The 21,831-nt window shown below is 33.9% G+C and overlaps 6 protein-coding genes across 9 annotated transcripts; all 6 read right to left on the bottom strand.

Annotated features, from left to right (window-relative positions):
• Nucleotides 1-3,379: 3,379 nt before the first annotated feature.
• Nucleotides 3,380-5,051, bottom strand: LOC101257574 (uncharacterized). Its single transcript, XM_010324539.4, has 2 exons — nt 4,893-5,051; nt 3,380-3,791 (listed from the first exon to the last, which is right to left on the bottom strand). The coding sequence occupies exons 1-2, from the start codon at nt 4,933-4,935 to the stop codon at nt 3,571-3,573; spliced, it is 264 nt and encodes an 87-aa protein (XP_010322841.1). The 5' UTR covers nt 4,936-5,051; the 3' UTR covers nt 3,380-3,570.
• An 851-nt stretch (nt 5,052-5,902) lies between these two features.
• Nucleotides 5,903-9,275, bottom strand: LOC101254397 (uncharacterized). The gene is made up of 3 exons (XM_004241876.5): nt 8,855-9,275; nt 6,733-6,829; nt 5,903-6,295 (listed from the first exon to the last, which is right to left on the bottom strand). Exons 1-3 carry the CDS (start codon nt 9,123-9,125, stop codon nt 6,223-6,225), a joined length of 441 nt encoding a protein of 146 aa, XP_004241924.1. The 5' UTR covers nt 9,126-9,275; the 3' UTR covers nt 5,903-6,222.
• A 736-nt stretch (nt 9,276-10,011) lies between these two features.
• LOC101267031 (uncharacterized) lies at nt 10,012-13,744 on the bottom strand. Its single transcript, XM_004241831.5, has 10 exons — nt 13,405-13,744; nt 12,921-13,015; nt 12,699-12,766; nt 12,545-12,588; nt 12,273-12,350; nt 12,031-12,184; nt 11,580-11,732; nt 11,011-11,121; nt 10,604-10,669; nt 10,012-10,430 (listed from the first exon to the last, which is right to left on the bottom strand). The coding sequence occupies exons 1-10, from the start codon at nt 13,647-13,649 to the stop codon at nt 10,332-10,334; spliced, it is 1,113 nt and encodes a 370-aa protein (XP_004241879.1). The 5' UTR covers nt 13,650-13,744; the 3' UTR covers nt 10,012-10,331.
• A 572-nt stretch (nt 13,745-14,316) lies between these two features.
• Nucleotides 14,317-15,638, bottom strand: LOC101263527 (heterogeneous nuclear ribonucleoprotein 1-like). Of its 3 annotated transcripts, none has more exons than XM_026031347.2 (6): nt 15,456-15,638; nt 15,320-15,360; nt 15,088-15,233; nt 14,923-14,995; nt 14,675-14,850; nt 14,317-14,587 (listed from the first exon to the last, which is right to left on the bottom strand). In XM_026031347.2, exons 1-6 carry the CDS (start codon nt 15,488-15,490, stop codon nt 14,465-14,467), a joined length of 594 nt encoding a protein of 197 aa, XP_025887132.1. In that variant the 5' UTR covers nt 15,491-15,638; the 3' UTR covers nt 14,317-14,464. The 3 variants fall into 3 exon arrangements, with proteins under 3 accessions (XP_025887132.1, XP_019069854.1, XP_025887133.1); XM_019214309.3 differs by having other exon boundaries at nt 14,675-14,844; nt 15,456-15,620; XM_026031348.2 differs by having other exon boundaries at nt 14,450-14,600.
• A 1,735-nt stretch (nt 15,639-17,373) lies between these two features.
• Nucleotides 17,374-19,796, bottom strand: LOC104648075 (heterogeneous nuclear ribonucleoprotein 1). Of its 2 annotated transcripts, XM_069298782.1 has the most exons (7): nt 19,671-19,796; nt 19,426-19,536; nt 19,298-19,338; nt 18,697-18,875; nt 18,522-18,594; nt 18,274-18,443; nt 17,374-18,189 (listed from the first exon to the last, which is right to left on the bottom strand). In XM_069298782.1, exons 2-7 carry the CDS (start codon nt 19,515-19,517, stop codon nt 17,626-17,628), a joined length of 1,119 nt encoding a protein of 372 aa, XP_069154883.1. In that variant the 5' UTR covers nt 19,518-19,536; nt 19,671-19,796; the 3' UTR covers nt 17,374-17,625. The 2 variants fall into 2 exon arrangements, with proteins under 2 accessions (XP_069154883.1, XP_010322842.1); XM_010324540.4 differs by lacking the exon at nt 19,671-19,796 and having other exon boundaries at nt 18,697-18,860; nt 19,426-19,659.
• A 415-nt stretch (nt 19,797-20,211) lies between these two features.
• Nucleotides 20,212-21,268, bottom strand: LOC104648076 (glycine-rich cell wall structural protein 1.8-like). Its single transcript, XM_019214573.3, has 2 exons — nt 21,131-21,268; nt 20,212-21,047 (listed from the first exon to the last, which is right to left on the bottom strand). Exon 2 carries the CDS (start codon nt 20,913-20,915, stop codon nt 20,502-20,504), a length of 414 nt encoding a protein of 137 aa, XP_019070118.1. The 5' UTR covers nt 20,916-21,047; nt 21,131-21,268; the 3' UTR covers nt 20,212-20,501.
• Between the last annotated feature and the right edge of the window lie 563 nt (nt 21,269-21,831).

Raw genomic sequence — 21,831 nt, 5'->3', positions numbered from 1 at the left:
AATTAAAATGTCATATTCTCTGAAATTTCATACAATTTTAGAAAATTATAAAAATCCTCTCTCGAATATATCTTAATTTCCTTTCAGATCCATCCTTATCCCCTTTCGAATACATTCTCCTCATTAAATAATGTATCATTTGCAATATAATCAAACAACCAAGAAATGTATTCGAAAATAATGAAATATTCAAAACTTTTGTAATTGAAAAAACTTTCTGAATAGAACATAATTAGCTTCCGAATATATTGAATTTCTGTAAGTTATACGTTGAATAAATAAATAAAGAGTTAAAAAACAATTTAAAAATATAGCCCCTTCGAATAAGATCTTATACAACATAAATTTAAATATAAATTGACCTTAATATTAATGGTACTAGGGTTTATTAAAGTCAAGAATTAGCAGCATTTAATAACAGGCCATACAAATGCACGGAACTCACCATTACTGAAGTTGCCACAAGTGGATCAATTCAGGCCATTCATAATATATACTATGTACACTCAATTTATGTGAAAATCGTTTAAATTAACAGATAAAAATTAAATATATCACATGAAATAAAATTAATGCTACAGACACATTAAAAATATAGACATTTTTGTTTTACTTCCTCTTGATTTCTTTTGTTAGGTATCTTTCTAAATTAGTCAAATATTTCTCTAAAAAGATTTATACCTCTTTTTCCCCTCACCTTCCTTCGTACTCGTTTTTCTTTTTCTTTTTGTGTTTCTTTCTAACAATTGATACCACACATTTACATGTCATATAAATCTACATAATTAAAATATGACGACCAACGTAATTAAATTAAAAATTAATAGAAGTAACTTCAAGGGCAAATCTGACAATAAAAAAATGCAAAATAACTATAACTTAATACATACATTACATTTCTTGTGTTTCAATTATTATAATATAGTTTGATCATAATGTACGCTAAATCCTAATATTTTTATAATTGAAAACACTAATGAAAAGTTTGAAAATATCACTTTCTTTTCACGCTGTATTTATTTAAAATAACATTGATTGAGAGTTGAAACAAAAGAGAATAATATATAAGCAAAATTAAATTATTAATTGTGATAAATCCAAAGTCCAGTCTACCTTTATAGGATAAAAATTGTATTTAATTTTCTATCTTTTTCTATTTCTTGATTTCTTGTTTAGGGAGGAAAGAATTAAATTAATTGTTGTTGACCATGAATGTTCATCACACGTAATGCTATAATTTCACAACAATATTATAGAGTATATATGTTGTCACTTCCATTTTTTCCCATACCATATCTATTTTTATACACTTGCGTATATATCGACTATTTCTGGTTTGAATATGAATAGAAGAAATTTGCAAAATAATTCAATACTTACAGAAGAAGGAATGTTGTGAGAAACTTCCTAGTAAGATACTCTCTTCGTTTAAAAAAGGATGATCTAATTTGATTTGGAACGGAGTTTAAAAAAAGAAAGAAAATTTTTTAATCTTGTGATTCTAAATTAAAATTATGTCAAATGTATCAAAATATCCTTTTAATCTTGTGGTCTTAAACACGGCACGTGAAAAATAAAATTTAAAGTGTTGCTGAAAAAGAAAAAGGGGTCATTCTTTTTTAAACATACTAAAAAAGAAATAGGGTCAATCTTTTTAAAACGACGAGAGTATTTATTTTCGTTTCATTATTTTAATAAAAATCATGTCTGATAAAAAAAATTGAACATTGTATATGAAGATGGAGTATAAGGATAAAATTTCAAAAAATATTATTTTTATCTTGAATTTCTAAGCTGACACTTATTTTGATTTTTTTTTATAACTTCATTCATAACTATTTTGAAACGAAGTAAGTAATTATTTTTTCCTTTTTCAACACAGAGCGACTTTATGCCACGTGTTGAGATTCCTATTATTGCGACTTTTATATATAGACTATACCTTATTCTTCTTTTATAGCTAGTACTAATAGTAGTTGCTTGCCACTATTAAAAAAAAAAAGAAGAGGATGCATGTACTAAAATTTAGTACTAGTGTAAAAGAGTTATCTGGGAAAATTACATGTGATTTTACAAAATGCATTATTCAATTGGGAAAATATATAACAATTATTTTACAAAATCATGTATATTTTTAATTCTTTGATATATTTAACTAGCAAATATAATTATTTTAATCTATTTTTTTTAGGTGGTTGTTTAATATTTCTATGTCGGTTACCAAAATGCAACCTAATTGATTAGACGTGGGTACCAAAAATACAGGATATTAGGAATCATAGAATTTAGATGACATGAATGTAGCTAGTTTTTATAATATATGATTTCAATACTAAATATTAACCATATTTTATGGTAGGACAAAATAGAATTAGGTGCATAGTGGATAGAAAAGTGTCTTAAATACTGTTTGAGTAGGCTTCCTATGATGTAGCTTGTCAGGGATAAGTATTGTTCAACCATAATTTTGTTAGCTAACAAACTTTTTTTTTTCTTTCTAAAGTTTAAATTCATATAAATTTTCATTTATCATGGAATTCAAACTCATGACCCGATGAATAATGAATCCGATATTCTTATTACATATCTAACTTTTTCGTTTATCATAGAGTTTGAACGGATGAAATGTGCCTAATACACACATCATTAGAACTAACCTTGTAGCTTTTTTTTTCCCTTTTTAATCAGATGGGAATACTTTTACCTACACATAAACTTTTTCCTTTATTCTTTTCTTTCCCTTACTATTTCAAACTTTATTCCCAGCAAGGAAATTCGAAAACTTCTTACACCGCCCTATGAGTGATTTCTGACCTGTCCAGACTTCACCATTACAACAATAACATATCTAGTGTAATCCAATAAATGACGTCTAAAGAGGATAGGGCGTATGTTGATCTTATCTCCTACAGTGGGAGTGTTCCTAATTGTGGTATCTAATCCTCAACCCTAAGCTTCAACACTGCTACTCCTGCTGTGGGGAATAGAAATAGATCTTTTCACTAGACTCATATGTTTCACCATGGGAAGATATTGCCATTACTTTTTGTCTTTTAAGATGACGGTGATGTTCGAGTCAACTAGCACATTCTTTGACTATTCTTAGAATACATACTAGTTACTACCTCCTAGTACTAAATGAAATGTTTCAACTGTACCGGAATGTTGACTTCGAGGCAACGTCAAGACACAGTCATCATTTCATAGAAACTAAGATCTGCAAGGCAACTCAGGGTGTGGCTCAGTAGTCAATGAAATGGATTGGAAATAATGACATTTCAGGTTCAAATCCCTGCAGATGCAAAAACATTAGGTGATGAGTTGCTAGTAAGGGAGGTAACAATAGTACCACATGGAATTAGTCGAGGTGCACACAAGGTAGCCCGGAAACCATGGTTATACAAAAGAAATCAGCAAGGATCGTTCTAAAAGATCATTAGACATCAAATGCTGTCACAAATAGCAACACCTTCCATTGTAAACACCAAGAAATCAGTACTATTTATACATAGCAATTAGCTATTGTACATCAGACCAATATTGTTAAATAATGGCATGAGAAGAGTTGGATCATTTCTTAGGGTGGATACTTTGTACAACTGCCTCAATTTCTTCCTTGACTCGTTCAAATACATTTGGTCCCTTTACTTCATCAACTGGGGTGTTTGCATCAATGTCACTAGCTCCATGAGTTTCCTTGTGATGGTGAGGTTTTTTATCGTGGTGAATCATAGCCTCAATCTCTTCCTTTGCACGTTCAATCAAATTTGGTGCTTTTACATCTTTCACATCTAACATTACAAAGAGATCAAAATGGAAACGAGGAACATAAACCAACTAACGTCCTAAAGTTTGTACAACAACAGACAAGGCTAGATTAGCATCAGAAATAAATCAATTACCAACAGACTAGAGAATACAAGAACAAACTGAGAAGAAAAGGTCAGACCATTACCATGATCTAAGTTGTGCAGATTTTTTAGTTTCAATGCCGCACCCGTGTCGGATTCTTAAAACATACAGTACTTACGGAGAATCCAACATGAACTTATGACAATTTTGAAGAGTCCAAGCAACATATATCAAGATAAAGAACGACAAATGAAACTTGAACTAACTCAACTTCCAAAATCTAGAGGATTTCTAAGACCTTATAACTAAACCAAAGCATCCCATCCCATCCCCCAAATCTGGGATATCCAACACCCTCATATGCCAGTCTGGCAACTAAAATGTGGAGAATATAATACCGAGGCCCAACATTGATCAAATCAAGAATCGGAATGAGTCTTACCCTGATAAAGAGATAATGTTTGTGTCTAATTCAATCCCCAAAACAAGCATCAAGGCAATGATTGCCACCATATAAAGAGACCAATGGACCACATCCAAACCAATGTGGGATATCCAACAACCCCACAAACCCAAGCCCCACAACTGGAACATAGACAATATAACAACGGTCCCAACAAATTTAAGATTGGGATGAAACTTAGCTAATAAAGAAATAAACCTTTTGAGTTTAACTCAATCTCAAAAAATCAAAAGTTTCAAGGCCAAGGATTACCCAATACCATATAAAGAAACCAAACAACCACATCAATAAGGATGCGGTATATCCAACGCAAATACGAAAGTCAGTATCAATTAACACAAAGATTGAATTTTTAAAACAATCACAATCATCCGCATACATGCTCCAATTGAAACATTCTTAATAGAGCCAAAATCAAATTTTGTTCAGTTATTCATGAATACATGAGGAATTAGGCAAAATATACAATTTGTTTTTCCTTGTAATTAAAATCACTCAGCATTTTAATTTGCAATATTTCATATTCCCTTAAGAAACCCTTATCAATTGCAACAGCTAAGAGAATAGGAAACGTTACCTGCAGTAGATGAAGGGGTTTCATTGCCTCTGAATTCTGCCATGGCAGGTTATGAACAGGCTGCAGATACTGGTTTTTGCAGGAGAGGAGAGGAGAGAAGCCGATGAATGTCAGGTCTCGGAGATGTGAATTTTAATTTATTTATTTATTATAAAGGAGATGCGAATATACTACAGTGAAATACAAAAGAAGAAAAACATGGGCCTGGGGCCAAGGCTCGCTTTTTCGAATTGGATTTACAAAGGGCCCAATAGAGAGAATGATTGAAGTTCTAGCCAATTTTTGCATGTAAGAGTATGGTTTTTTTTCATGAGTGATATTGGTTGCTACTATGTCAATAAAAATGACTCGAGTTTGGCCTTGTCTTGGCGATGACATTAGTGAAAAAAAATTGAATTTTGCCTTAGCTATATATAAAAATAAGTCTAAGGTTTGACTTTATCAAGTACACAACTTCATTCAAAAATAGCCTAAAGTTAATCTTGACAAGTCATATCAAACTTCAGCAATAATGTCCGATGTTTTGGACTTAATAAAATCAGATTTTAGATAACTGAAATCGAACGCAACTTTCAACTTTAGTCGCATACATTTGAAATCATTCCCAAACACAGGTAAAGTTGCAAAATAGAAATCATTATGATGACCCCCTAAACTAGATAGTTGTTCCCTCACCCCCCTAAATTTATATTCACTAGGCGCCCTAATTGGACATACCTATTTAATTTATAGCCATTTTCAATATAAGTAAAATTCAAAGAAATTTTATTCTCCTCCTTTTTCTTCTTAACTGTTGTACAACAATATTAGTTGAATTTATAACAATTAAAGTATAAGAAGTGGATCTTGTCATGGCCTCAACTTCAATAAAAAATGTCTTAAATTGACCTTGAAGTTTTATCTTGTCAATGTCCAAATTTAGGTAAAGAATGTCCAATGTTTGATCTTTGCCAAGGTCTCAACATCAATAAAAAAAAATGTCAGAAATTTGACCTTGCCAAGATCACAACTTCAAAATATAGATTTTGCTCATACGTCAATCTCAAGGACCCTTAGGTACAGTAAAGATGAATTCCTTATTACAGATCAAAACATATCTTTAAGGGAAATAAAACCAGCTTGGAAAAATATTAAGAAGAGTTTGGGGACAAAGCTGGGAAGTAAGAGCCTAAGTACAAAAATCCAGTTTGAGGATCATCAAAACATCACCTCCTGATCCCATTGTTTTCAATCGTTGCAACATAACCTATTTAACTGGCCGAGAAATGCCCTAAACCAGCCTTCTAGCCTTGCTCCGTACACCTTGTAAACCATGCAACAAAAAATGTTGTTATGCTGTTATTCTTGATCGACCCTTTGCAATACGTCGAGCAATAACTCTACGCCCACCCTTAGTTGCTTTGCTGCTCAATAATTAAAATATGCGCTTGTCAGATCTCAACAAATAACACAAGCAATCCAGACAAAAAATCTCCAGTAAAAGCAAGTGACCCGAGAAAATGGAACTAGCTGGACAAACAAATGACTATGCTGATCAGGTAAACTGGGAGGCACATGAAAGCTAATTTTCATTGTCAGGATGAGAGCCCACCAGAATCCTGGGCTACGTATTAAGCCTAGCATTACATGGGATATACTTGAGTTCTGGAGAATGTATTATATGTCGTAATTCTACAGTTACCAGAAACAGGAAGAGAAACAAAAGTGGTCTAGTACATATTCTTTCAACAACTAAAAGACCCAAAAAGCTAAAATAGGTGCCATATGGTGCATAATGCTATTCTCATGAGAATGTGTCTCATTAGTCCAGTGGCTAAAAGAGCAAGGAAGAGATGCATACCGAGCAAAGTAACCATGTGTCCTTTTGCGCCTCATGTTGCTGGGTTGGTAGGTTCTCTTAGGAAACAAAAGCATCCCACTCGATGAAGAATCATCAACTGCATGAACAGACATAGAAGAACGACTCAATAACTCATGTAAAACCAGGTTAATTCCATGATTCTTTGTATGTAAGTCTCTGATGGTTGAAATGGATACAGATGAAATGACTAATAATAATGTCAATTTTTGACACTAACAAATAATAATGTCAATTGTTAATAATTTTTTACAGCAATAATTACCGGTCCAACGAAGGTGCAAATAACTAAGAGTTATATAACAAGTTTAATTTCTTATTTCCCAAGCTTTTTAGTCATTAGGAAACTTAATTAAACAACAATAACTAGTTATAGAAGCGTATAGCAACCAGATAGCCAAAAAAAGTTCCTTCATACAGGTATCACCTCGAAAGAAGATAGAGTTGATAGTTGTATGGAGGCTCTTTTTTGTTCATTTGGTTGCTATCAACTCTGAATATAATTGTCTAACATCTACGTAAATTTGACTCATCAGAAAGCAACCAAGTAGACAAAAAAGAGCCTCCATACAACTATCAACTCTATATAAGATTGTCTAAATTCAAGATAATTCTTCTTATTTTGAGAAGGTAACAAATCAAGATAATTCTTGTTTCCTAACTTCTTCAGAGAACATTCTCCAAATTCCAGTTAGAATGCAGGGAACAACGAGAACTGCAATGACCATTGAATATAAATTCAAGTACTGAGTTTGTTTTTGGAATGTGCAGTAACTTTTCCGAATCGAAGATTTACTGTCTTTGGATGTATAAATGGTGTAACCATAATGAATGAAAACTATTTCCACTTTTAGCAGAAATAAATCAGTTAAGAAGATTGTGCCAAGTTGTGTGGGTCATGACCCAACCTATTTTAGCACAACCAGTTTCATCCCAAGAACTTTTGAGCCATCTTTTAGCCCAACTCATTTTGGCCCGCCCAAATCCAGTCCAACCCACCCATTTGACACCGATACTGTTAAACTATGAATTAACACTCATGGCCTGTCAGAATATTGTATTACAATGAGCTAAAAATCGGCAACCTAACAGGTTACATCTAGCCTCTAGGTACTTCTTTTTTCAATTCATATATCTTTTAAGATATGAGAACTCCTTTTCATCCTAGTACAAAAAAGTACTAAGCTAGTTTTCACAGACAACTAAACTCTTTGTCTATTTAGGTTGAAGAAGGAGTTGCTAACAGCTCACTGTTCCTTTTAATAGACCACTTTAAATAGACATAATATTCAGAGGACGATACCAACATCACAATGTTTAAAGTTTAACAATTAGTTGCAAAATTCTGTAGCATTGAAAACGAACAAAAGTTTATCAAGACAAATAATTAGTAAATTGTAGTTTTATGATAGCAATTTGTGCAACCCCACAATGGGTTGAGGTGGGCAAGTTGTCACCACTTATTATTTTATATATTTGAAACCCAACCTTTAATCGACACATAGACTTCAAGAGGTTGGACTATAGCTCATCTTTGGTTTAACTTAACCTGTTTCACCATGCTATATTTCAATCCAGCACATCCACTTTCAGCATAATCTGACTGTAAGTTATCAATGAACTTGAACAGGCAGTGGCTCAAGAAACTCGCAGAGGTGACTTCTATCAGTTTACCAACCCATGGTACAGACTGCAGCCTTAAATGGATTGGTCAGGCATACCATCTTTTCCTAGAGAAAAAAGAAATCTTTTTCCAGTGATCTAATTAGATCAAATTGTTCAGTTAAGTGTGAACCTAAAAAGAAGCAATAGGCTAGAATTGGAACAACTGTCATTGCATTTGAAATTCAATCAATTAGCAACCTACAGTGCAACGGAACTTCTAAATGCTCAACTTCTCAGAAAAAAAAGAATGTAAAACAATAATTCAACTATGCAACAATTTCCAACCTAGTTGAGCTCAGCTATATGCATCCGGTATATTCACAACCCATTTCGTATCACAAAATGAAATAATAAAAGTACAATGTACCTCAACGTTCCAGCTAAATACCATCATTACGCAAATGTATAGTATAGTCTCAAATATAGAGAGGGAATTTACCGTCAGGGAGGAAAAAGGGCAGTGAAGGAAGTCCTGTAGGGTATAAGAAACCTTCAGTGGAAACCTTCTTGAACGAATCAATGTCGTCGAACTGGGGTAAATCAAGACGAATCGGAGACTGAGAGTGAGAGGAGAGAGATGGAAAAAGCCTGGAAGTGAGTGTCGGATTCGCAATTTGTGGCGTTTGTGCTGAACATCTCAAGTTTTGGGTCATCAAACGGCTAATCAGAGAAACGCCCGTCCGAATTAAAGTTTTCGACGACGACGACATTTTCACACACAGTTGATACACAGAAGGAAGCTAAACCCTAACACAGTATCTACTTCTCCAAGTTCTTCCAGTTTCCACCATTTTTCCTTCGAAAACAACTTTAGGCACTAAATGGGCCGATCCTTCTTGTGGGCCTTGCCTTCTAAATGTGGGTTTTCTAACCCAATTAAGTTGGATTGATAGCTTTGATTCGAAAGGGTAAAATTGACAAATCATCACTTTCAATCGACCTGTTAATTGTCATAATATTATGCATAACTTGTGACTCTTATGTTAACAACAAAAAATATTATAACTGTCCTTAGGTTTAATTATGTAAGGTAAGAGATCCATTACCAGCTTACAAGATATATAATATTGTGGGCTGATTCATTTATTTTAGGATTAAATTTAGTCGGTGTTTGAATTGACTTATTTTTAATAATTTTAAATTTTTAAATATTTTTTTTAGTTTTTGGAAGTGTTCGAATAAACCATAATCTAAAGCAGGAAAAGTTACCCAAAAAAGAAAAGAAGCCAAAAGTCAGGGGTTACCAACTTATAATTTTTAACTTAAAAAAAAGTCAATTCAGACGGTCATAACTGAAAGTATGTATCTTGAATTACTTTGTTGGCCACAAGATATTATATAATACATACATGAGAAGCTTAACATCAAGCGAGCTTAGTTGTATATAACCCGAATAACTTCATGTAAAAATAATTGAATTTACTAACTTTGAGTATGTTTGAAGTCAAATTTTGACAAGCCAAACTCCATATATATGTGTGAATTTTAGACTCACACATCCAAAGTTTGATTTTAAAACGGCTAAACTAGTGGGGTTTGGAGTATTTGAGCACAAAGAATCTGGTATTAGTAAACAAGCACTCAACTTTTAGCATATCAGGTAACAAACAACATTACACTATATTTCATCTGTCTGTTTCTGTTTACAAGGTAGAAAAGAATAACCTAAATATTCTGCCTAACCACAACTTTGTCAAGCAAGGAACCTACAACAACACAGCCCTGTGGTACCAAGCAAAAGAAAAAAAAAAACTGGCACTTCTTTAGCTTCACTACAAAATACAAAAGGATGAGGTAATAGACAAAAAGAATCAACAATCAAGGCATCACCAATATAGATTTTGCATAGATGATCGAAACAAATTCATCTCGAAATGTGCAAAAGGTTACTGATCAGGTGTGTGACTGGATGAATTTCATTGTTCGACTTCTAATGCAGTTGAAATCCACTCTGTAGCAGCTGCATGAACGTCTGCTTCTACATGCATCGATAGAGAGACTGGAGTGACTGCTATCTGTTAAGCACAATAAATCAATTGGTCAAAACCATATAAATACAGCTTATCACTAGTGTGGCATTAGTTAACGTTGTATATGAGCATAAGGGCAGTGAAACAGCTAAGGGAATCCAGAACACCCTCCCAGCACCGCATGGGTAAAGAACAACAATTACATTAAATAAACTTACAAAGCCATTTTCAAGAGCTCTAAAATCTAAATCCTCATCCTCTTCTTCCTGCTTCTTGTCAAGTAACTGCAGTGCGAATAACAAATAAAGTCATTCACTTAAATATTAGAACCAACTGGTACTAAGTACAAAGAAATGGAATTACATCAATGAGAAAGATTAGTACAAGGAAACGTGTGACACTTGGCTTTTTTGCGCTCCCACACAAGCTATTCGAAGAGAGGAAAATTATAGATTGATGTAACGATTTAACATGTTCTTCTGATACCCTCTTTTCCATTGACATAGATTAATTAAGTTGAAAATGGCATTTTCAATTAGAAAATAAACCTGAAGATTCCTCAATTAGTTATCCAAGACAGCAACTGGATACGATATTTTCATAGAGATGGAAAAAAGTTCCTTACCTCCAATCTGAAGTACTTGACTTTCCGGTTGGAATCAGATTTCCCTGATACACCAACTGATTCAACCTCTTCTATATTATTTTTCTGTGTGGCTAACCGACGAGCGGCACCCTGAGAAAAAATGAGAATTCAGAAGTCTGAATGGTTAAGAGTATCTACAATGCAACTTTGATTGAGAAAACTAAAACAAGCAGGGGCTGCAAAGTGTTCCAAAAGCTTGTTACAAATAACTGTATTTTGACCCATTTATGTGCACTTTTGTCTTATTGTGTACTATAACCGAATCAAAGAAGCCACTCAAATACTACTCATCTTACTGGAAACTGGGAAATGAATCAGCTTTTAAGTCACTACCTTCCTTAAGCTCTGACTACTCTACTTTTTTAAGATTCAACAGAATTTCAACTCCATATAAATTCCTTTTAGATATAGGCAGACAGCTCTTCTCAATCTTGTTTAACTTTAAGAGCAATTAGGTTGTCACTCACTAAGAGGCAATACTACACACTTGCTATCATCATCATAATTATCTAGGTCACCACATACCAGTGAAGGACGAGTTAACTCACCGCTGCAGAAGCATCTCGGCCTAGTTGAGCAAGCTGCAGTCCAAGCATTTGCTGATTGGGAACAAAACGTCCGGCAGCAGGATTCCTGCTTGCTGAAATAGCTTGCCAGCAAAGCTTAAGGCTCCAATGACTTTGCCTGGTCGATTTAAATCCCTGTCACATAAAAGGCAAAAATAATCAGTCTACATCCACATACATGGAGAGATATAATATGCTAAAGCAAAATAGTATAGTGGTTGGACTTGGGGAGTAAAAGGAAAGAAGACTGAGACTTTGCTTTTGCATGCCAACACAATAGAGTCACATGTACATTCTTCAGAATGATTGAAAAATAGCAGTTTCGAATGGAAACTCTTTTTGATGAACTGGTCTGACCAAGGAATCACAAGTCCAAATACTTGTATTTTTTCTCAATGGGAAGAAGCACCACAAGGGTGACAATAAAACAGACCTTGTTTGTCAGAGGAGACTTTGGAATTTCCACATGCAGCAAGCAACATTTGGGAAAAACTCCCTTCTCTATATCTCTAAGGGCTGCATTTATCAATGGTAAACAAACACCTACGGCATCCTTGAAATCACTTTCCTGACTTTCATCCTTCTTCCTAAAAAGAAAAGATTACAGGTACATTGTTAAGACCATCAAGAGTGATCAAAGTTTTCAGCAGTATACCCTAAATGATAGGCAAATACCAGTCAAGTGATATCGATATAGATGGCACACCACTAAACAGTGACTCCCTTGCACCAGCAACAACACCTGAGTAAAACCTGGAAACAGTGAAGTAGTACAAATAATCACAAAATTCTATGCTGATATAGAAATAACAACTAAAAGAGGAAGAAAGTGCCAATTCATAACTTCAATATGAGCAATAGTCACTAATAAAACAATTTCAAACTATAAATTTGTGCTAAATTACAGTTCACTAAAAGAAAGGTCATAAAAAGAAAACACTACTTACATATGACGGCCACAACTTGAGCCCTTGTTGATTCCACTTATCACCTAAAGGTCCAAGCAGAAATAAATAACAGAGGATACTGAGCAACATAAGCAATACCAAAGCCAAAAATGAAATAGGAAAATGGTATAACTGAAAGCATGTCAAAAAATACCAGCATAGGCTTTGACCAGGAAAATAGTGCACCAGACAAGGCTAATGACACACAATCTAAGGGAGTCCCTGACACAAGAACAAATTTAAAGGCGTAACATGTTAGAGCTGAAATACAGTATTAGTTTCTAAACGTAAGAGTAGTCCTACAAAGCTCGAATAAATATCAATTACAAGCTTTCCAACAAAAGACCGAGTAGAACATATACACTAAAAACCATACCTGAAACTTCATAAGCAGTAGCACCATGAATCTCAGCCGAAGTAACCGCAATGGATTCTTTCAGAGTAAAAGAATGGCCTGCCGTTGATTCATCTCTACAGTAGCATTTGGAAGAAAACACATTAACCATAGGTTATTAAGCAGTTAGTCTGGATTATGATTAAATCATTTTAACCAGTCTAATATTAGTTTTACTAATGCATGGGGAAAACATTAGAAAATAATACACTAATTGCAGCATAACTAATTCAGATAGAAACCAACATTGTCTTATTCCACTGTTTCATTAGAAATCTCTGATATACATTCCATATAAACTGCAACGAATTAACAATACACCCAAATCGACCACAAAAACCAAGAGATCCCGCATTGCAGAATTTCAACATCTACAAAATACAGCCCAATCACAAGAGTACAATATCCCAGATCATGTTAATCAAGAAACTGCGAGGGAAAATAGAAATTTAAAAGAGAAACTCACGATTGAGGAGCGCAAATGTTAACATTGTAGAGGCCGAGACGAACAAGAGCATCAACAAGATACGTTAGGCCAGGGGATTCAATCCCATCAGCGTTAGTAACCAAAACAACAGGCTTTGTATCGTCAACCTCTACAGGATCCGAGTTGGGTTCCGTGGAATCATTGTTTTGGGGAGCACCCTTTCTGCTAGAAAGCACATCTTGGAGATTGGAAACAAGCCCAGGAGGCAAGAAGTTAGGCCTCATTCAGAAAACGTTGAGTGATTTTTCAGAAAGGGACGTGACGTGAAGTGAAGTGAAGGAGAGGAAAACGAGGGGAGTAAATAAAGCGCTTAAAAATGGATTAGACCGCTTCCAACGCCGTTCTGAGGCTATTTATTACACTACAAATTTAGTCTCAACACGTACAATTTTTTTTTTTTGGTCTTTTTTCGTATCAAACATATATTTAAGTTATTTGTATTTTTTTTGAATTTTATACCTAAATTATATGGAGTATAAAAAATACATTTAAATTTATAAATAATATGTGATGGTGTGCATTATATTTTCTCTTTTTAAGATAAAAAATTGTCATGTCCTAAAAGAAAATGACAATACATAACAATTTCAATTGAAAATATAAATTGAAACACATAGCTTCGTTCTTCATAAGTTCAATTGAAAGTTTAGTTAGCATCGAGATGTGTTTTTCACATTTTGTCATGACGATGCTTATTTCATATTCCAAAGGATAGTGAATATGCAAAATGATACAATTAGCAATTAAAATTCATAAAGAAAAATAAGAAAATGACAATATGTTTGAGAAATCTTCAATCTGGCTTTGAGCAGAATTAAAATTTAGTTAAACTTGCAATTAGTTCCTATTAGTAAAAACTCATCCACAGCCCACAGGCATTCAGTTTTCATACAAAGTTGTCATCTACATATCATTTCATTTAAATGTGAGATGAGAACCACAAGGTTCTCAACCTAGATAAGATGGTTGATTGACATGTAAAAAGTTAAAACAAAGAAATGTATGCACCATCAAAGATTTTACACCTAAAATGCAACACTCAAAACTCATTTGCAGCCTTGGAGGCGAACTTGTCACTTTCAATACCAGCATTCCCTCTGTTGCACCCATAACTACGATCACGATCACCAGCTCTAACTGGAAAAACCCTCGTAGTTTTAACCTACATACGACAACTTTTTTTTTTGTTACACCAAAGTAAAAGAGGCAACCATCAGTTCTGTATTCTATAAATTCCTAATTTACTCACTTGTTTGCCACGAAGTTCGTGCCTATCTCTATTAGATAAAACTTTTTCAACTGCTTCTTCTGTATCAAAACTCACAAAGGCAAAGCCTCTGGAGCGGCCAGTTGTTTTATCCAAAACGATCTGATTTCCCACAACATTGCCATAAGACGAAAAATATTCCTTCAACTCACCTGAAACTAATCACTAGGTTAAATTAAAGAGCTAGCAAACTGGCAGAAATAAGAAGTGATATCATGTATACTCTTTACCTTCGGTTAAAGACAACGGAAGTTCACCAACATGAATTCTCTGTCTATAAGTTACCGGTATCTTCACATCCACCTTATACACAAATATACTCTTTAAACATTAACACAAGGCAAAGAGTAATAGGAAAAATGAGAGAATGTGGTGCTTTCAGGAGAAAATTCTACCTCTTTACTAGCTATGTTATGGTATGTGTTTAAAACTTCATCTACAGTTTCCGGGTTAGCATATGTAACAAATCCAAAACCTTTATCACGCTTTAGTACTAAATCAGCTATCTCTCCAAACTGACTGAAATGAGCCCTCAATGATTCTGGAAAGTTAAAAAATTCATAAATTGAAGACTTAAAAAACAGAGGATCCAATTTGGGACGTAATATCACAAGATAGCATCAATACCTTCGGTTATATCCATAGAAATGCCTCCAATAAAAAGTGATCTATCATCAAGAAAATACAACCGATTTGGTAAAATTCAAACGATAAACAAGGAAATATTCAAGAACATGTGATTTGCAACAAGCTATGAACTTACCTTGCTGAAGAACCAGGGGCTTCCCTATCAGCCATATCCTTTCCAACTGATCGAAAGAGATAATGAATCGCAACAAAACCTAGACGGATTTCAGCACGAGAATCAAATACTGAGTTATTTGTGATTGCGTTAAACCCTAGCTTTGTGTGCTAAAATTTGAAAATTGCCGCCGAATGAGATTTACCAGTAAATCAAATACTTCAACAGAAATAACAACTTCTTGGCGGTAATATAACGCACTACCTTCCATATTGGGATTTTTATTTTTTAACATTCAAATTATAACTCTATTTAATTCAGAGTTTAAAAAAAAAAAGATTTTTAAAATTTGAAGTTCGGTGGAATAATTTCTTAGATGTATTACCGCATCCCCAAGGGTTAGGTCCACTTTTTACAGGTCAATGGAATCTTTATGCTCAAAACCCCGATTCAAGTAGTCATTTATTTGGTACCGCCGAAGGGGTCTAAAATAAGTTGAGATATTTATTTGATTATAATTCATTTCAATAAAGATAAATGAATATTTAAATTTAAATTGTTACTTAAATCTAAAAATATATCATTCGTTTTTTAACTAATTGCTAAAAAGAAAAGCAAGACATAATAGAGAAAATAGTTTAAATTTTAAAAAAACTTCTAGTATTCGTTACACAAATAAGTTAATTATAAATAATGAGTTATTGGTTTGATAATTTTGATAAATTGATTTTTTTTATTAACCAATTATGGAATCTTAGTTAATTATAAATAATGAGTTATTGGTTTGACAATTTTGATAAATTGATTTTTTTATTAACCAATTATCGAATCTTAGCAGATTGACAGGGTAAAGTTTCTAAATGTAACTAAATATCAATTTCGAACTATCCAACAAGAGACACACTCTATATATATTAAATTGGAAAGCTCAAACCTTCAAAGTATTGAATTATCATTTTATCCTTTTACTAAATCAAAATAAAATTAATTTATTAGTTAAATACTAATATTTTAATTACATGATGGAGGAATATGACATCCAACAACTACAATTAACTTTTTAGTTATGACATTATAATTATAATTGATTAGGTTAAATTTTACTAAATCAGAAAATAAAATAATGTATGAAATCTTCCAATTCGGCGACTCTTTGAATTTTGAAACTAGAATACTCTAAAATTTATGCATCATAATTTATTATGCTCCATTATATAAATTTGAATAGTTGAAAAGACAGTCAAATATCACTATAAATATCAATATATTGCTCCCTAGATTTCTTTTCTATCATCTATTGTTCTCTTTTCTTCTTCCTAAATAATGTTATAGATACATGTTGTTAACAAGCTAACTATGAAAAATAACAAATAGCTTCATTCGGAAATTAAAAAGAGAAGAAGCTTTCTTACAACATAGTTTGAGTGTTAAATTTAGAAGTAAAAAATATATATGACCAATATATTCCTTTTATTATTATTATTTTTTTATGTTAGTTTATAATTTTAAGTTTTTCTTTTTCATTTTGGAATTAAGATATGGTTATCCAAAATAAATTTGATATGCAACTCATATATAATGAGTACGTGGTGTATTTCTCACTGTCTCAACAATTTAGATATAAAACTCAAGAAAAAGAGATAGTTTAAATGTGAAACAAATACACAATTCAAAAAAAATATGTCAGCGAACCAAAAAAATAACACTTGAGTTTTTCACATTTGCATGGCGAAGCTTATTTTATATTCGAAAGGATAGTAAATATGTAAAATGATACAATTAGCAATTAAAATTCATAAAGATAAAACTTCTTGTTGCAGATAAGGAAATGACAATATGTTTGAGAAATCTTCAATCTGGCTTTGAGCAGAACGAAATTTAGTTAAACTTTTATTAGTTCCTATTAGTAAAAACTCATCCACAGCCCACAAGCATTCAGTTTTCACACAAAGTTGTCATCTACATTTAATTTCATTTAAATGTGAGATCAGAATCACAAGGTTTTCTTACAAGATAAGATGGTTGATCGACTTGTAAAACTTAAAACAAAGAACTGTGTGCTATCTTTATATCCCAATACACTCATCTTACAAGAAGTTAGTGGTAGGGGGCACCAGCAAAGATTTTACGCCTAAATGCAACAGTCAAAACTCATTTAATATTTGCAGCCTTGGAGGCGATTTTGTCACTTTCAATAAGGATGATACCTTCTATTAGCAGCACCGATGTTGTCATATGCATAGGCATCATTTGTGCCACCACCTCTATATCCTCCATTGCCCTCATATTTCCAGATATTACCACTGTTCCCATAACCACGACCACGACCATAGTAGGCAGGCACAGACCTTCCAGTAGCAGCACCAGTGTTCCCATATACACAGGCGCCATTACTGCCACCACCTCCATATCCTATGTTGCCCCCATCATTCCAGCTTCTACCACTGTACCCATAACCTCTACTACGACCATAGTAGGCAGTCACATACCTTTCATTAGCAGCACCGGTGTTTCCATATGCATAGACACCATTTCTGCCACCACCTCTGTATACTCTGTTGCCCCCATAACTCCAGATGTTACCACTGTTCCCATAACCACGACCACGACCATAGGAGGCAGGAACACCATGGCTGCTGCCTCTGTAACCATCATCGCTATAATATGATTTTGAACCACTCCTACCATGATGTATCTGGCTTTCACTTGTATGTCCAATACAATCTCTCTTTGGCTTAGACTTCCTAATTGCAACCTAAAGACAGCAATTTTTTTTTGTGAAGTCCAATTAAAAGAGGCAACAATCAGTTCTGTGCTGGACAAATATCTAATTACTCACTTGTTTGCCACAAAGTTCATGGATATGGCCATTAGATAAAACTTCTTCAACTGTTTCCTCTTTATCAAAACTTACAAAGCCAAAACCTCTGCTCTGACCAGTTGTTTTATCCATAACGATGCAATGATCCACAACAGAGCCATAATAAGAAAAATATTCCTTCAACTCATCTGAAATTAATCACTAGGTTAAAGCAGCAACTTTTTCAACTGGCAGAAATAAGAAATGATATCATGTATACTCTTTACCTTGAGTTAAAGATAATGGAAAATCACCAACATAAATTCTCGTTGTTTTATCTAATGCTTTCTTCACGACCACCTTATACACAAATAGAATATCCTCTTTAGACACAAACCAAGGCGGAGAAAAATAGTTAAGGAAAAAATGACAGTATGTGGTGCTTTCAAGAGAAAATTCTACCTTTTTACCATCTATAGTATGGTCTTCCTCTAAAGCTTTATCTGCAATTTTCGGGTCAGCATATGACACAAATCCAATTCCTTGTCGCATTCCAGAGTCTTTATCACACAGTAGTTTAGAACCAGCTACTTGTCCAAACTTGCTGAAATACTCCCTAAATGATTCTGGAAAGTGAAGTACTAAATGAGATAGTCAGATATTATGCAGATAAAGTAGATGCACTGATCTCAAAAAGTAGATGTGAAACTATTTAGTAAAGGATTTATCCAAAAGCAGAGAATACCAAACTCAATTACTCAAGCAAATATCAACAATTACATGAATCTTATTATCATACTGCAAATGGCTCTCTTTACTGTTTGATGTTCGAAGAAAGCCAAAACCCAACTTCCCACACCCCAATCACACTAAGATGCAATAGAAGCCTAATGTTAATATTACCAATTTTAGATAAATTTAACTACCAAAACATCGATATTCATGTCAAAGTCTGAGGCAAATAAAGATTTAAGAGTATTAAAGAACTCAAATATTTCAGCAGAGGGTCCAATTTGGGACGTAATATCACAATGATACCTATATAGCAAGATAGCATCAATACCTTCGGTTGTCTTCTTAGAAATGCTTCCAACAAAAAGCTTTCTATCATCAAGAAAATGCAACAATTTAAACGACAAACAAGAAAATTAAGAACCTGTGACTTGCTATAAACTAAGCTACAAAACTTACCTTACTGAAGAATCATTGGTTGAAGGTTTTAATTCATCGGCTTCCCTATCAGCCATTTCCACATCTTCATTTCGTTCCTCGTCAAAATCCATTGTTCTTTATCCTTTCCAGCTGAAAAAGATAATGAATCGCAACAGAACCTTGTTAGATTTCAGCACGAGAATCAAATACTGAGTTTTCTGTGATTGCGTTAAACCCTAGCTTTGTGCGCTAAAATTTGAAAATTGCCGCCGAATGAGATTTACCAGTAAATTAAATACTTCAACAGAAATAACAACAACTTGGCGGTTTCAAAAGAGACTACATAATATAGTCGGGGAATATAACGGACCACCTTCCATTTTGGGATTTTTATTTTATCCTAAAATTTCAAATTATAACTCCTTTCAATAGAATTATCCATTATGGAATGTACACAGTAGCGTTAATAAGCTGTAAAACCAGGCGGTTTAAATAGAATCAAAATCGATAATTCAAACACAAAAAAGCTATTGATTTATCCTTCAATGTGTTTTATGGGGGTTAATGGTTAACTAATAACTGATCGATAATCGATAAAGTGATCCTATAAGTCGATACAATGATTTAACATGTCTATAAAGTACAATAGTCAATAAGTCGAACACATAAACTTAAATTTGAACCAAAAAGCCTGATACACAATCCTACATGCATGTTTCAATTTAGGCGGATATGTATAGATAACAAATGACAATATGGTTGAGAAATCTTCAATCTGGATTCAAGCAGAATGAAATTTAGTTAAACTTCTCTTGCTTCTAATTAGTAAAACCTCATCCACAAGCCACAGGCATTCAGTTTTCATATAAAATTGTCATCTATACTTGAATCACAAGGTTCTCAACCTACTTTTCTTACAATATAAGATGGTTGATTAACTTGTAAAAGTTAAAACAGAGACTATGCTATCTTTACATCCCAAAGCTAACAGGCTAATACATCTATCTTACTACAAGTTAGTGGTCAAAAGTCATCAAATATTTGCAGCCTTGGAGGTGATCTTGTCACTTCAAAGAAGGATGAGACCTTGCATTATCAGCACCGGCGGCACCATTTTAGCCACCACCTCCATATCCTCCGTTGCACCCATCATTCGAGCCGTTACCTCTGCTCCCATCATCACTACCACCACCATAGTAGGCAGGCACAGACCTTCCATTATCAGCACTGGCGTTCCCATATGCATAGGCACCATTTCCGCCACCACCTCCATATCCTCTGTTGCCCTCATCATTCGAAATGTTACCACTGTTCCAATAACCACTACCACCACCATAGTAGGAAGGTATACCATAGGTGCTGCCTTCGTAACCAGCTGCGCCATACATAGCTCCATTAAACCAAAATCCATAACCGTATCCAGGGTAAAATCCTGTAGGACTTACACCATAACTTCCTGCAAACCTGCCATACCCGCCATAGTCACCATATCCTTCATATCCTCCGTACCCACCATAACCTCTACCCATATTTCCACCATATCCACCACCAAAAGACTCTTCAGAACCACCATCGCTATAATATGATTTTGAACCACTCCCACCATGATATATCTGGCTTTCACTTGTATGTTGAGCACGATCAGCCCTCTTAATTTCAACCTAAAGACGGCAAATTATTTTGTAACGTCGGATTAAAAGAGGCAACAATCAGTTCTGTGCTGCATAAATTCCTAATTACTCACTTGTTTGCCACGAAGTTCATGCCTATGGCCGTCAGATTAAACTTTTTCAACTGCTTCCTCTTTATCAAAACTCACATAGCCAAAACGTCGGCTCTGACGAGTTCTTGTATCCAAAACAATCTGATGCCCCACAACATTGCCATAAGAAGAAAAACATTCCTTCAAGTCATCTGAAATTAATCACCAGGTTAAAGCAGCAACTTTTTCAACTGGCAGAAATAAGAAATGATATCATGTATACTCTTTACCTTGAGTTAAAGATAATGGAAGACCACCAACATAAATTCTCGTTGTTTTAGTTAATGCTTTCTCCACGTACACCTTATACACAAATAGAATCTACTCTTTTGACATAAACAAAGGCAAAAAGTAACAGTAATTAAAGGAAAAAATGATAGCATATGGTGCTTTCAGGAGAAAATTCTACCTTTTTACCATCTATGGTATGGTTTTCCTTCAAAAACTGTATCTGCAATTTCCAGGTCAGCATATATAACAAATCCAAACACTCCTCGCCTTCCAGAGTGTTTATCACACATTAGTACAGAATCAGCTACCAGTCCAAACTTGCTGAAACACTCCCTAAATGATTCTGGAAAGTAAAAAAAAAGTACTAAATGAGGTTAGAGCAAAGATAGTCAGATATCATGAAAACAGGAGTGCAGATTAAGTAGATATACTGATCTCAAAAGTAGATGTGA

This window comes from Solanum lycopersicum, chromosome 6, assembly GCF_036512215.1.
Source record: "Solanum lycopersicum chromosome 6, SLM_r2.1".
In the NCBI taxonomy this organism is placed as follows: Eukaryota; Viridiplantae; Streptophyta; class Magnoliopsida; order Solanales; family Solanaceae; genus Solanum; species Solanum lycopersicum.
This window is presented reverse-complemented; position numbering and strand designations above follow the sequence as displayed.